Genomic DNA, 13314 nt, shown 5'->3' with positions numbered 1-13314 from the left:
TCTGAGGACTACTGCATCAAATCTGGGACTGCTGCTGAATGATCCCCCAGACTAATCTGAAAAACAGATCATTCTGTTTAGTGACCTCCAGACTCTGGAGCTCTCTTCCTTTCAATTCTGTGGGCTCTTTAAAAAGTTACAAATTTATCTTTTTAAATATATTTAATTTTACAAATAACTTGTTTTATGCATTGTTGGCTCAAGCTGTTGTATCATCTTCTTAAGAAGCACTTTGCAATGTTTCTCTTGAAATATGTTATATAGTTTTACTTGCTCACATTTGATCAAAAGTGCGCAAGTAAAAAAAAAAAGAAAAAAAAGGAAGTGCACTGTGATGACTGCATGGCCACTCCATGAATCCCCCTGCTGGGCGACATGGCTCTGTCAGACCTCTGCTGGGAGACGCTGTGCCTTTTCTTTACTTGGCATCAGATCAATACCAAAATGAACCCAGTCGTGGCAGAGGGGTGTTTGCACTTAGCCACGTTCAACATCTATGTGCTATAACTTTTCGAAACTTCTGGAGCTGTGCTTTGTTTTACACTTTGCCAATCATACTTCTTCAGTAGATAAACACGAGTGACAAAATTCAGTTTTAAACAAAAATGTTTACGCTGTGTCTTAAAAAAAATTTTAATTCTGAAAGCATGACAGGATGACGAGAGAAAAGGTTACTAGATACAAATCATACACTATAGCAGTCCCACAGAAATTAGCACAGGTCAGGGGCATCAACATAAATTGCATATCAATCAGTTTAGAAAAAAAAAAATAAAGCATGTTTCACATCAAATTGCTTTCATTTTCAAATAAGACAATTTCAAAGTCAGAATAAAGCAGGTTAAATGATCCAACATCTCAGTTAAGTTAGAATATGAAACAGAATATTTTGTTAAAGCCTCTTCAGCTGCGCATGACGTTGACGCAGCATCCACTGGGAAAAGACATTAGTAACAGTTTCTTATTGTATGGTGTTATTTCCCTACGCTCTTCATATGGTCAGTGGTCCATGCACATCAGAGGTAATCACTGAACATGCAATCGCTTCTTAAATGATCTACTGTACATCGACATATCATTAACCTGCCCAACTCAAACCTATGAAATTAAAAATTTCTCCTGTTTAACAATCTGAAAGTATTGACAACACAAGTTTTACAGTTTAGATAAACTATCTAATGGATCCATTTTTTTTTTTTTTTTTTAAAAAGAAACTCACTTTCCAGAATGTACCAAACCTGTAAAAAGAAACAAGATTCGAGAATCAACAATTTGTACATTCTAAAGCTGAACCTAGGATGATGACAAACACCAAAAGTGAAAGGAAAACTCAAAAGCTTCATATTTCAGGACATCTCTGAAGGAGACGTCTGGGCCTTCCTCATTGAGCGCAGTGCCTTTTCTCGGAGGTGCTTTTCCAGATCGTCCAAGGTGTCATCGACTTCACTCTCCGATTCCTGCATAAAGATTAATACATCTTCTTTAAAATTTAGCAAAAATAATTTTGACATCATGCCGTCGTCAGTGCAAAAAACTACAAAAGAAACCTTTACCTTTCTTGAATCACCGTCTTCCTCTGCAGGTCGACTCTCCTGGACGTCGCCGGTCACAGCAGCGCTGCTTTTCTCCTTCTTATGCTTCTTGTGCTTTTTGTGCTTCTTATCTTTCTTGTGTTTTTTTTCCTTCTTCTTCTTCTTTTTCTTTCCACCACCATCAACATCTGAATTCTGAAAAGAACAAATGGATGTTTACATTATGATTAATGTAAATGTAACCTTGCATACTCTGTAGAAGTGAACTATGTCTAAGTCATGAGCTTCTTTTTCTGTCAAATTCTAGTACAGGCGCATCTGAGAAAATTAAAAAGCATCATCAAAATGTGAAATTATTTTAGTATTTAAAAATTGAATTCTTGCACAGAAAATTATATATGAAAGACCAAAAAAAAAGTGTGATGTAGAAGTGCTGACTAACTGGAAAGTCCTTGTATTGCACAGTACATGCACTCAGTGCTTGGTCGGGGTTTCTTTTGCATGGAATAATGCATCATTGCAGTGTTGCATGGAGGAAAAACAGCCTCTGGCTCTGCTGACTTCAGGAGGCTCATGTTGCTTTGATGTTACATTTGTCAAAATAAATTATATTTTCATATAAGTGCTACTAAAATTGTAAATTCTTTGCAGAAACAGATTTTTCAACAAAATTGATACAAACTTCGCTAAACAGACACTTTTAGCCATTTGCAAAGGCTCATCCAAACAATCAGTTTAATTGTGAAGTTTAAAAATCCACCAACAAGGCGAGTTTATCTGGAGATGACTGATCTGAAGTATTTTGTCTATGAGGTCAAAGGAACAGGAAAATAACCTTCTTAAAGACTAGATCTTGTCTACCTTGTAAGACGAAAAAAATGTGTATTAGCAGCACAGTAAGCATATTGTTACACATCATAAGTAACAGTTTATATTCTTTTGCTCTTTACTAGAAAGAATCCTGCAACTTCAGAAAAGGTTACTTCAGTAGCTAAAATGGTGGAGTATCAAATTTTGTGACAACAGTATTCAATACTGGCCTTCGGTTCATCTACATCACTAACTCTGGTGTCTCATCTTCCTTTTAAGACTTAGTAAACTCCCTATGGGGCTTAATTCAGATCAGAAGGCTCAGAAATCAAGCTCGATGACATCACGGTCATTAAAGAAGGCACCAGGACTCCAGTTCCTGCTGGAGAATGAAATCAGAATCCTCACAAAACTCAGCAGAGAGAAGCATGAAGCCCTTTGAATATGTTGTTGGTGCAGTTGTGGTTTTGATCAAAGAATTCAGACAAATACCAACAGATGACATGGCTCCTCAAATCAGAACAGACTGTGGAGGATTAACATTTGTCATCAAGCAGCTCAGATTCAGAGCCTCTCAATTTAGTTTTAAGAAATTGATCTCAATACTTCTAAAAGCTTTTCATTAGCTGTTAATCAAAATGACTAGAAATACACATGTGGTATTTATGATGTTGCATAAAATGCACCCACTCATGTTTCCTTTACTACTTAAATTACTAAAATAAATTAGCTTTGATGATATTCTAGTTTATTGAGAAGCAACTGTATTGGACAAACCTTGCTGGGAGACTGACTGCCAGAACCACTGGTAGCCTTTTTGGCCGGGGGAGGAGGAGGTGGAGAACCGCTGGCAGAGCGGGAAGGTGATGGGGAAGCCGAGGCCGGAGCTGGAGCCGGACGTTTCTGAGCTGCCGGTTGAGGGGAAAGCGATTGGGATCGGGACGAAGCTCTTCTTATAGGCTTCGGACTTGGGGAGATTCTATCAACAAAAAAAAGAGAGACATTTAGAGGCTAAATATTCAAAAGCAACATTAAATCTGCATCTGATGAAAACTTGTTCTAAAGTCACCTTTTACGCGGCTCTGGGGTACGAGACACCCTACGGATGAGCTTACTGCTGTGTGGAGGGGACTGCTGTCTTCGCTGGGCGGAGGGGGACGTGCTGGACGAATCAAAGCGTCTCTGGGGACTAGTGGACCGCCGAACAGGGCGACCTCGGTTAGCGGGGGAGGGGGAGAGGCGTCTAGCTGACATGAGAGGGGATCGGGTGTCCCTGTTCGGCCTAGCAGACGGTGGGCTCCTTCTATGTCTCGGGGGAGACGAGGAGGAAGGAGGCGAGCGTCTCCGCTGAGCGGGAGAGCTTCTACGTTTAGGTGACCTGGAGGAGCGTCGCTTAGGGCCTGGAGAAAAGCGCTTCATGGGAGAACTGGACAGCTTCCTCTTCTGCGGAGGCAAAGGTGAGGGGCTGTAGCGGCGCTGGATAGGGGGAGAATATCGTCTGGGGGACAGAGAGCGACGGCGGGGAGGAGGGGAAGGAGACCTGGGAAGAAAGGCATTTATAAAGCAAACCAGTTTTTCAAATTTTAAATGATAATGTTCTTCATCAGTAGCAAGATTATACCTGCGTCTGGGAGGGGAGGGAGATCTACGACGTCGAGGGGGAGAAGGAGAGCGACGTCTGCGTCCAGGAGATGGAGAACGTCTCCTCCTGAAGGTACAAGTGTCAAACAACTGTTTTTTTGTGTTTTACTTCACATTAGGAAAAATATGAAAATTAAATGCAGAACAAATCACTATCAAATAATCTAGCTGATTAAAAATCAAGTTGTCCGACCTTGGGGAGGGATCTCTATGTCGCCTACGAGGTGAAGGCGTACGGCTGCGTTTCCTCCTTACTTCACCGTTCCTGGCGCCTGGCCCCGGTGCTGACCTCTTAGGTCCTTCATCTTCTGAGGAGGAAGATCCTGAATCTGAAACAAAGAAAACAAAAATCTAACTTTTTTTTTTCTTCTGGCTTTACGCTTTGCTGAAAAGACATAAACAACACCAAGGTTGGGACAAGGACACAGCTTCTAAAGTCCATGAGACGATGGAGGCAAGACGACAGAAGGAGACTCGGTTAGAAAGAAGGGTGAAAAAAATAACGTGGAAAAACAAAAACGCTTCTTAACCTGAAGAGGACTGTTGATTCTGCCTGCGATACTGACGTCGCTGCTGCACCGAATCTGCTGTTGCCCCTTTTTCATTTTTATCCTCCTCTGAAATGTAAAGCATTGAGCGTCTGATCAGTGTGAGCAAGGCCATGAACAGAGTGCCAAGGAAGAGTTACAGAAAGTACTTAACAGCGTTTACAGTTGGCTTTGTCAGAATATGGTGCAATATAACAACATGGGGGGTGCTGCACTCCTTTATGGAGTTATACCGTATGACTGGTTCCATTTTTGTTCAATAAACTGACTTTGTCACTGCTTTGCAAAAGTGTTCATACTCCTTGACCTTTTCCCCATTTTGACACACGACAACCAGAAACTACAAGAGATTTTATGACAAATATAAGTTAGTTAAGAATTGTAAAGTGGAAATCTTAAACAGATCTTTTTCAGCAGTCTTGAATCTCTGCATGTCCTTCAGAATTACCAAGGGCTAGGAAGGCATTTTGGATCATTTATTGCCACAGTGACAATTTTTAATTTCTTATGATAGGAATCTGGATTTTTTTAAAATATAAAAATAAATTTAAACTGATAGATTTTTACAATTTTCTCCATGAGAGCATTCAATGAAAAATTAAAGGTCCATACTGCCCACCACTTCTCTCACTGTCTTGAAGCTGGGCCATAATTTCCATGTTCCGATTATGAATTAAATAGTGCTTTATGAGATGCTCAGAGCTTGGAATATTATTTTATAATCTAACTCAATTTTAAATTTCTACGTCTAAAAAGAGATAAAATATCACACTTGTGCAGTCTATTTAGATGTAAATAAGAATATCTGAGTAAAGAAGAGGGCTGAATATTAATTCACACTAAACTTTTTATATCTATAATTATAAAAATTGAAGATCATGAATCATTTTTTTTTTCTTTACAATACTGAGCTGGTCTGTATTTGTTTATCCCAACCAAAAAAAGAAAAAAACCCTGAAGATTGTGGTTGCAAAATATGAAAAAGGTCAAGATGTATTAAACTTCGACACATTTCTGTACACTCACAACAAAACTTGGATCAAGTAAGCAAATTAAAACTTCACAAAAATATTCTTAAGTAAAGCTTTACTAAACCTTTTGCTATATATTTGCTATTTTTGGACCTAAATTTTCTCAAATACCTGGACAGTTTCTTTGGTGTGACAATTGTCATTTATGTTCTCTACTGATGACCATTTGATACTTTATACAGCATTTTCACAACTCACCTTTGCAAACAGTATTAGTGTACATTATCATGATTTAGTACTGAGGCAAACAGCAGTAGTGGTGTACATTAAATCATGGTAACATAGCATGTTTGCCATTTTTAGACAAATAGTATTTTTTTCCCCACAAAACTGATTCCAGTGCTAAACTGGTGCTAGTGATAACTCAGTACCAGTATTTTTGTTAGAAGCTGGAGGTGTGGACATAGAAACCAAGAACCAATCCAAAAATGTTGTAGCACCATTTTTTGGAACCAATATTAAATTTAGCATTCACTCTAATTTAAGATAATAAAAAAAAAAACACTGGGCTTCAATAGAAATAAAAAAATATTCATAAATTACAGAATATGTTTGTAGGAACACTTGTTTAGTGGAACTGTCAGAAGATCAGCAATTTACTATATGGACATGTAAAAAAAATAAACTCAATGGCTTTCCACACCAGTCCTTTTTTAAAAACCCATTTAAAGTCCAGGGCTGGTCGTTGTATTTTTTTCTTTAAGACGACAAACTCTTACCTGACTCAGACCCCTCAGAGGTTCTGGCCTTTACAAAATCAGGTGGAGAATCTCCCCTTCCTCCAGGTTTTCGCTTTACACCTAAAAGTGACAGATTCAAAACTCAACATGCATTTGCTGTAACTGAAACCTGAAGATCTGTGGGTGAAATAGTCTGACTTTAGTAAAAATGTTTGCTCAGCAGAACAAGAGGTGAAGGTCTTACCTGATGATCTTGCCGGGGAAGCGGAGCCCCGGCCTCTCCTGGCTCGAGGAGACGGCGAGCGTTTGTCCTTCCCAACGGGGCTTACAGAAGCGCCAGGACGAAGGAGCTGTTTCCGGGGCGGCGTGGCAGATATTCTCTTCACAGGTTTCTTAGGTGAACGTGACCCTGAGGAGCTGCTACCAGAAGATGAAGCAGAACGGGAACGCCTCCTAAAATTAACATATTTCCAGTAATTTAGGAAAACCTAATCAAATGAAATCAAGTCTAATTAAGTTAATCTTTGGGGACTTTAAATATCTGATGCTTCTGTGAAGGTGTGACTGACCTGCGAACAGGAGACCGCCGGTGTCTGTGCCTTGAGCCGGTGGGGCCCCGTCTAGGGGGACTCCTCCGACGGGGAGACATTCTCCTTCTGGGACTTTGTCTTCTACGAGGGGAGTAAGATCTAATATAGATATAGAGAGAACAGAATTTTATTACATGTTTTATACATTTGTTTTTGTGATATTTTTGCAAAAAAAGAGAAAGCATCACCTAGACCTGGAGCGTCGCCTGCGAGAACGAGAGTGAGAACGTGAGCGAGAGCGGTGGTGGGGTCTTTCCCTCCTCGTTTCCTTTTCTCTTTCACGAGACCTCGGTCTTTCCTCTTTTTTGAGGGATTTCTCTGGGGACGGTTCTTTGACTTCGGCCACAGAGTCTGCTTTAACTGACTCTACAACTGTGTCACTATAAAAAAAAAGGACAAATGAATCAATACATTTTAAGTATGCAAGAAGAAAGAAGCAAAATCTAGTGGTCACAGAACAGGGAGTTTTACATTAACCCAGTAGACGAAGCTTCTTGGATAACGGTTTCTGGCAGGCCTGTTCCTGACGTGTCTGGCTCCTCAGGCTGCTGTGACGTTTTAGTGTTGGACTGCATCAGAGGTGGAGGGGGGGAGTCTCCAACAACTGGACTGGGTTTGCGCACTGGGGATCGCGACGGACTACGCTTCCTTTCACGCTTCCCTGGAGACCTTGTCTTCCACCTGATCAGACACGCAGCAACGTTAGCTTCGATACAGAGACAAATCCACATGTTTAATAGGGGATTAAATTGTGTTTAACTTAAGGAAAAGCATCCTTAAGTTGTCTACTGCTTTTCTGACATCGCAATCCTTAAAATCACTTTTCAAAGAACTTGTAACTAAATATGTATATTTTATGTTTACTATGTTTATTTTGTTTATGTTTACTAAAGGCATATTTTAGGTCATTGCAAAACTAAAGTATACCTGTCTGGGACTAAAATTTAAGACCCCAAACGCAGAGTAAAAGTGTAAATCTTTGGTTTGAAAGAGGCAAATAAAAAGCTCTGTTGTATGCTGATCAGAGTACAATATTGTCACTTAACTGCTTTTGAGATTAGCAAAGAAGATAAATTCAGATAACTTTCATTACAACAACAAAAAATGTCTGCAAATTCACACACAAAGCAAAAGTAGCCCAAAGAAGCAAAAGAGAAAACGCATACCTTCTTGGGCTCTTTGATCGAGTCCTTTCTCTTGTGTCCTTGTCCTTCTTATCCTGGTCAACCTTTTTCAAGGAAGCAAGCTTCTCCTGTTCAATCTGCCAGATATGAATCGCATGTAAAATGATGTTGCAATAGGAAATTTATAAGATTTTTAATAATATCAGTGTAAAAATACTGAGGTAAACTGGATCACTTCAGTCCAGATTTCTACAGGAATGTTTTAATCAGAAAAAAAACACAACATAAAACAGCAAAAAAAACAAACTAGTTTTACTATTTATTTATTTATTTATTCAAATTTGAGATTCCCCACAACCCCAAGCTGTTCTGTTGTGAAGATAATCACCTGTCTCTGTCGGATTTCTTCTTTCTTCTGCTCCAGAAAAGCAGAGGGGATGCCAGCGATGTTCTCCTGCGCGCTCAGCAGCAGGGGCCAAAGGTCCCTCATGAACTCCCGGGCGTTCTTCCCATTCAGGAACCCCGTCAGGTTGATCTGCATCATCTTGCTATCAGGGTGCTGCAACACAAACATGAAGGGGAGAGAGAAACAAATATGGCCATTTAAATAATTGAAAAGAAAACATCTAGAGGGAGGCAGGGCCCCAGAAATGGGGTGACCTACCTTCTAACCCTGTCTAAGCTAATCCTGAGCTATAATTAGCCTTATCAAAAACATGTACAGCTCTGAAAGCAAAACTTAACATCTCAGGGTTTCACTATTAGAATTGTACACAAAAAAACTAATAGATTAACTCATACTGTATTGTACTCAATCTCTTGGGACTGACAATGTGAGTTAGCTGAGGGGAGACATATCTAGTAATAAAAATGCATGCAAAAAATGTTTTAAAATTCTAGTTACATCCCAGTAAACCCTATAGCAATCTTTTGAGAGATTATTTGCATTTCTCAGAGCTAGCCCGCTACTTTTCATCCCTGTGCCACTAACCACCCCCAGTTCTTCCAGTCTCCCCACAGTCTATAGTTCTGAGGTTAAACAAGTAAGCACAATACAGAGTGCATCAAAACCCAACACAGCAAGTACAGTTCCGGTGTCTTCAGTGAGTCCCGTGGGATCAGTGGGCACGGAGCTCCATTGGCTGGCTTCCGCCTCCCTACTGCTTGAGACTCAACCACCTTGAGCATAATGTTATATCATTTATCTAAATTGCAAGAGACGAACAAGCAATAATGAGTACACAGTTACACAAAAAAATATATTTTTATTCAAACTAGATAAAATTGAGACATATCATAATCTCAACTCTATTACAGTACAATTTCTTTCCACAATGCAAAAGTAATTGTTTTACAGTTAGCTTTTAACACAACCCCTGCAAATAAAAAACTAAGGCAAGCTAAAATTTAAAGTAGAACATTAGCTAAAACCTATGTTGCTGTCAAAACAAACATCATGTGAAATAAATGCCTAAGAATTTGAACACAATAGAAAAATCAAGGTCCTAACCAAGGCCAGTATCCATAGATGCTTGCAAAGGGTATCCCATGGGTTAATAAAATATTATTTAGGATTTTTTTATTTAATGACTTGAGTTTCTGCTTCACACTGGCCTTCTATTACTAAAAACAAATGTGTGTGCAATCATAACCAGTCAATAGTAGACATCACAAGAGGCTTGTGTATTATACGGAAAAACAAAAACCTTGTCTGTTTTATTTCCTTGTTTTAAACAAAAAACGTACGAGGGGAAAAAAGGCGATAGCTTATTCTGACAGGAGTGCAAATCAAGTTATTTCAGACTAAACTTCTTAGACTAAAGTTTGTTATGGAACAGATAAACAGTGTTTAATGAATGTGTGCTTTGATAAGATGATATGTAGCTGAAAAGTATTGTTTCTAGTAGTTAAAACAGTTTTTTTTTTGCTGACCTCCAGTGGTTGAAGTTATCAACTTACAAATGTAAAACTTGTTCCTTGTATCTATAAACAAGGAGAGTTTGGGGATTTAAAGATGTGCAATAAAAAGTTCATTAAAAAAAGAGAAACTGATCAATAAAAATCAAGAACTTAAAAAAAGGAAAACAAGTAAACTTGAATAGGCAGTAAAGGTTTTAGTAAAAATTTGAGCTAGAAAAAATTTAAGGCACCAGTTTGTGATTGGTTACTATGGCCTTTACATACCATTACAAACAGTTTCACTTTCAGTTTTTCTCCAATTAATGACTAAGGTGAGATTTGTTTTTTTCCTTCCTTAATAGCATTGTTTATTAGTTTTTAACAAATTATGGCTACTGATAGTGATCCCTACTGGCCCTCGCAACACTGCTTCACTCTTTATTTAGCAACTTTTAGAAGCCTATGTTATTTTTCATAATTAGATGGAAACAAAGCTACGGCAGGGTGTAGTGCAACTTCAGACCCCACCCTAAAAAGCTAGAGGTGAAACTTGCAATCAGGGGGGTCAGTGAGACAATACTTTTCAGTTTTGGATTTGATAAGTAAAGTTATAAATATTAATTATACCAAGAAACAAGCTACAGATTTTTTTTTTTTTACCTTTCTCTGTATTATCTTTCATCATCTGTAACATTGTTAAATATAAACTTAGCAGCCTAATTGTAAACTATATATACATACGGACAGTATGATTATGGTACTGTTCAGTTTTGTCTTTCACTGGCATGATATGGATGATCCCTATATACAACTCACCTCAAAACACACACTGCATCATGAAGGGAGAGTTGGGCTCAGAGACTTTGGGCTCAGGAGAGAGCTAATTAGATGTTGGTGCTATACTTCTGATGCAAGGTATAACATCCATATTGGTTCAGGCCTTTTAAATCATAAATCACATCATCATTAGAAGACTGCTGAATAAAGGCATGTTGTCACAAAACAGCAAAACATGGAAATTTAACACAAGTCAGATTTAAACCAATTTTTACTTTACCCATTCAATTTCAGTGTCACTAGGATCTGTAAATATTTGTTCATGTCCCTTCTTACTGGCTTAACAATACCCTCAAATTAACAACAGTTCTTTCAATAAGAAAACAACAACAAAACATTAAGACAATGACTTTACCTTCTCTTCAAGTTGGTTGAATATGAACTCTATGACCACATCATCCTCAAATCCCAGAATCTCAGTCACACGTTGAGTGATCCATGGTTTGATGACTTCTAGGTTCACTTTGGTCATGTCCACCTACGGAAAGAACAAGCAACAGTTGTGGAAATGTAAACATACAGAAAATATGTTAATTAAATATATAAATACTATAAAAGTAAGAAAAAAAACTTATGTCAGCGTACATATTTTTAAACAATAAGGTAAATGGCTCACTCTGCACTACACTAAATAACTAATTTGAACCAATGTTCAAGTGAATGTAAGCATAACAGATAAATTCAGCTGATGTCCAAATGGCTGCCTCCAGCATGCAGCCAGAACATCTCTACACATGTTAGAAAATTTAACTTGGAGGGATCTCATTGATGATTAGGGATTTTTCCAAAAACTACACACGCTGCATTCAAGTACAGCTGGGACACTAGGTTGTCCCAGCTGAAATATTAACTTCAAAGTAGGGCTGGGAGATATGGCTGAAAAACCCATGATACAAGTGTTTCACATCAGTCGACATCAATAATTGTTGATTTTTGATTTATTCAGTTTTTAATTCACACGGTGTTTTTTAAATTTTTTATAAGCAGTTATGAGGCATAGTGGTGAAACCTGAAACTGCTGCTGCAAGTTACTGTACCAAGAAAGAACATACAATATATTCACAAAAATATAAAAGATTTGTATGTTTTCTTTATCTCCGGGAGTCTTTAAATTACCTAAAAATTAGGAGGTGAAAGATGGTTTGTTATCTGCACAATCTGGAAGTAGGAACAAACAAAATGGCAACATTATGTACAAAATTTGAGGTATTATTTCAACCAAATTGACTCAACGGCATCACAAGCTTTTATTTACAAGCTTAAGATTAAATGCCTTTATTAATCTACGTTAATATGATGTCCTGAACTGATACATGTACTAATATATAATAGAACCTTATGCATACTGGACAAGGAAGTCCAGTATACATGTTTCCAGAAGTAACCTCGGTTTAATAATTTTCATGTAACCAATACTTGAGAAATGTTAATGCAACAAGTTCGTGTTTTAGAATATAAACACCTATGTTAGTAATAAAGCTCGTTGTCAGATAACAGCCCACCTTCTTGTCGAGACATTCTGCAAATTTCAGCTGCTTCAGCAATTTCTTTTGCTTGTTGCTGAAACGGTTGTCTTGCTCCGCACTCGTGCCCTGAAATAATAGAATAAAAACAGGCAAACATTTTTCAGTCAATCTGGGTCACACCTGATGATCAGTTGCTAAGTCACCAACAGGAAGATAATGGTTTCGTAGTAGTCGCCACATTAAAAGCAAGATAGGAACATTTGGGAACATTAATAAGCAAGAAGTCAACAAACCCGTGTGTAACATTTCTAATTAAGATCGGCGCAAACGTGTTAGCGAATAGCTCTCGAAACATTAGCGACGCACCGGCCAGGCGCCATCTTAAGCCAAGGTCTGGTCTAATTCCTGCAATATTGCCTACAAATAACCTAAAAACATTTTAAACCGGCAAAGTAGCATTTAATGATGGAGTATTGTAATAAACATTTGTTATATAAACGCTAATTCATTCCTGAGATGCCTCAGTTCAAAGAAGACCCATAACGAAATCCCGAATTATTTGACATCAGTTGATAGACGAAGCCACGACCGCACTGCTTCTAACAGTATGGCCTCCTACCTAAACACACACGCTAGATTCACGACAAAGATCAACAATATGTGAACATGCAACCAACCAAACCGGCGATAACGCATTAACTACTTGCTTAAAGCACTTACGCGGAAAAATCCCGCGTCCATTTTTGTTGAAATATGATTGTTTCAGGCGCAGTGGAGAAGGACGTGCGTCGGCCCGGTTAAACTCTTGAGTGGGAAGACGGATGAAACGTGCGTCCCATGAGGAAGGAACCGGTACTGCAGCTCGAGGAGTAGTTCCTATTCTGTCCAATGGTTTTGGAGAACGAAAGTTACAAAAGCAAATCTATATAAATTCACACTGTTTACCATGAGTATCGTTTCACATTAAGACAACAAGAATCTTAGATTAGAGCCAGATCACATAGCACCTTCGTGGGACCTTTTGCAGATATTTATATATAAATAAGTGATCATAAACACACTTTCCCGACTTTAAAACGTGGTAGTGATAACATAATAATGTGGGGATATTTTTGTTTATCACGGACCGTGAAGCTTGCCAGAGTTGACGGAAAGA

The 13314-nt window shown here is 38.5% G+C and overlaps 1 protein-coding gene across 6 annotated transcripts; it reads right to left on the bottom strand.

The window, feature by feature from the left end:
* Positions 1–608: 608 nt before the first annotated feature.
* On the bottom strand, positions 609–12984 carry srrm1 (serine and arginine repetitive matrix 1). Of its 6 annotated transcripts, none has more exons than XM_014468816.2 (17): positions 12879–12984; positions 12195–12284; positions 11048–11170; positions 8345–8515; positions 7999–8093; positions 7304–7513; positions 7021–7212; positions 6812–6931; positions 6487–6695; positions 6282–6362; positions 4514–4600; positions 4177–4312; positions 3964–4050; positions 3412–3882; positions 3120–3321; positions 1554–1727; positions 609–1457 (listed from the first exon to the last, which is right to left on the bottom strand). In XM_014468816.2, exons 1-17 carry the CDS (start codon positions 12897–12899, stop codon positions 1347–1349), a joined length of 2580 nt encoding a protein of 859 aa, XP_014324302.1. In that variant the 5' UTR covers positions 12900–12984; the 3' UTR covers positions 609–1346. The 6 variants fall into 6 exon arrangements, with proteins under 6 accessions (XP_014324302.1, XP_023208807.1, XP_005799192.1 ...); XM_023353039.1 differs by having other exon boundaries at positions 6487–6662; XM_005799135.2 differs by having other exon boundaries at positions 6487–6659.
* Between the last annotated feature and the right edge of the window lie 330 nt (positions 12985–13314).

Source organism: Xiphophorus maculatus, chromosome 19, assembly GCF_002775205.1.
Source record: "Xiphophorus maculatus strain JP 163 A chromosome 19, X_maculatus-5.0-male, whole genome shotgun sequence".
Classification (NCBI taxonomy): Eukaryota; Metazoa; Chordata; class Actinopteri; order Cyprinodontiformes; family Poeciliidae; genus Xiphophorus; species Xiphophorus maculatus.
The sequence above is the reverse complement of the archived record's forward strand: the minus strand, read 5'-3'. Positions and strand labels throughout refer to the sequence as shown.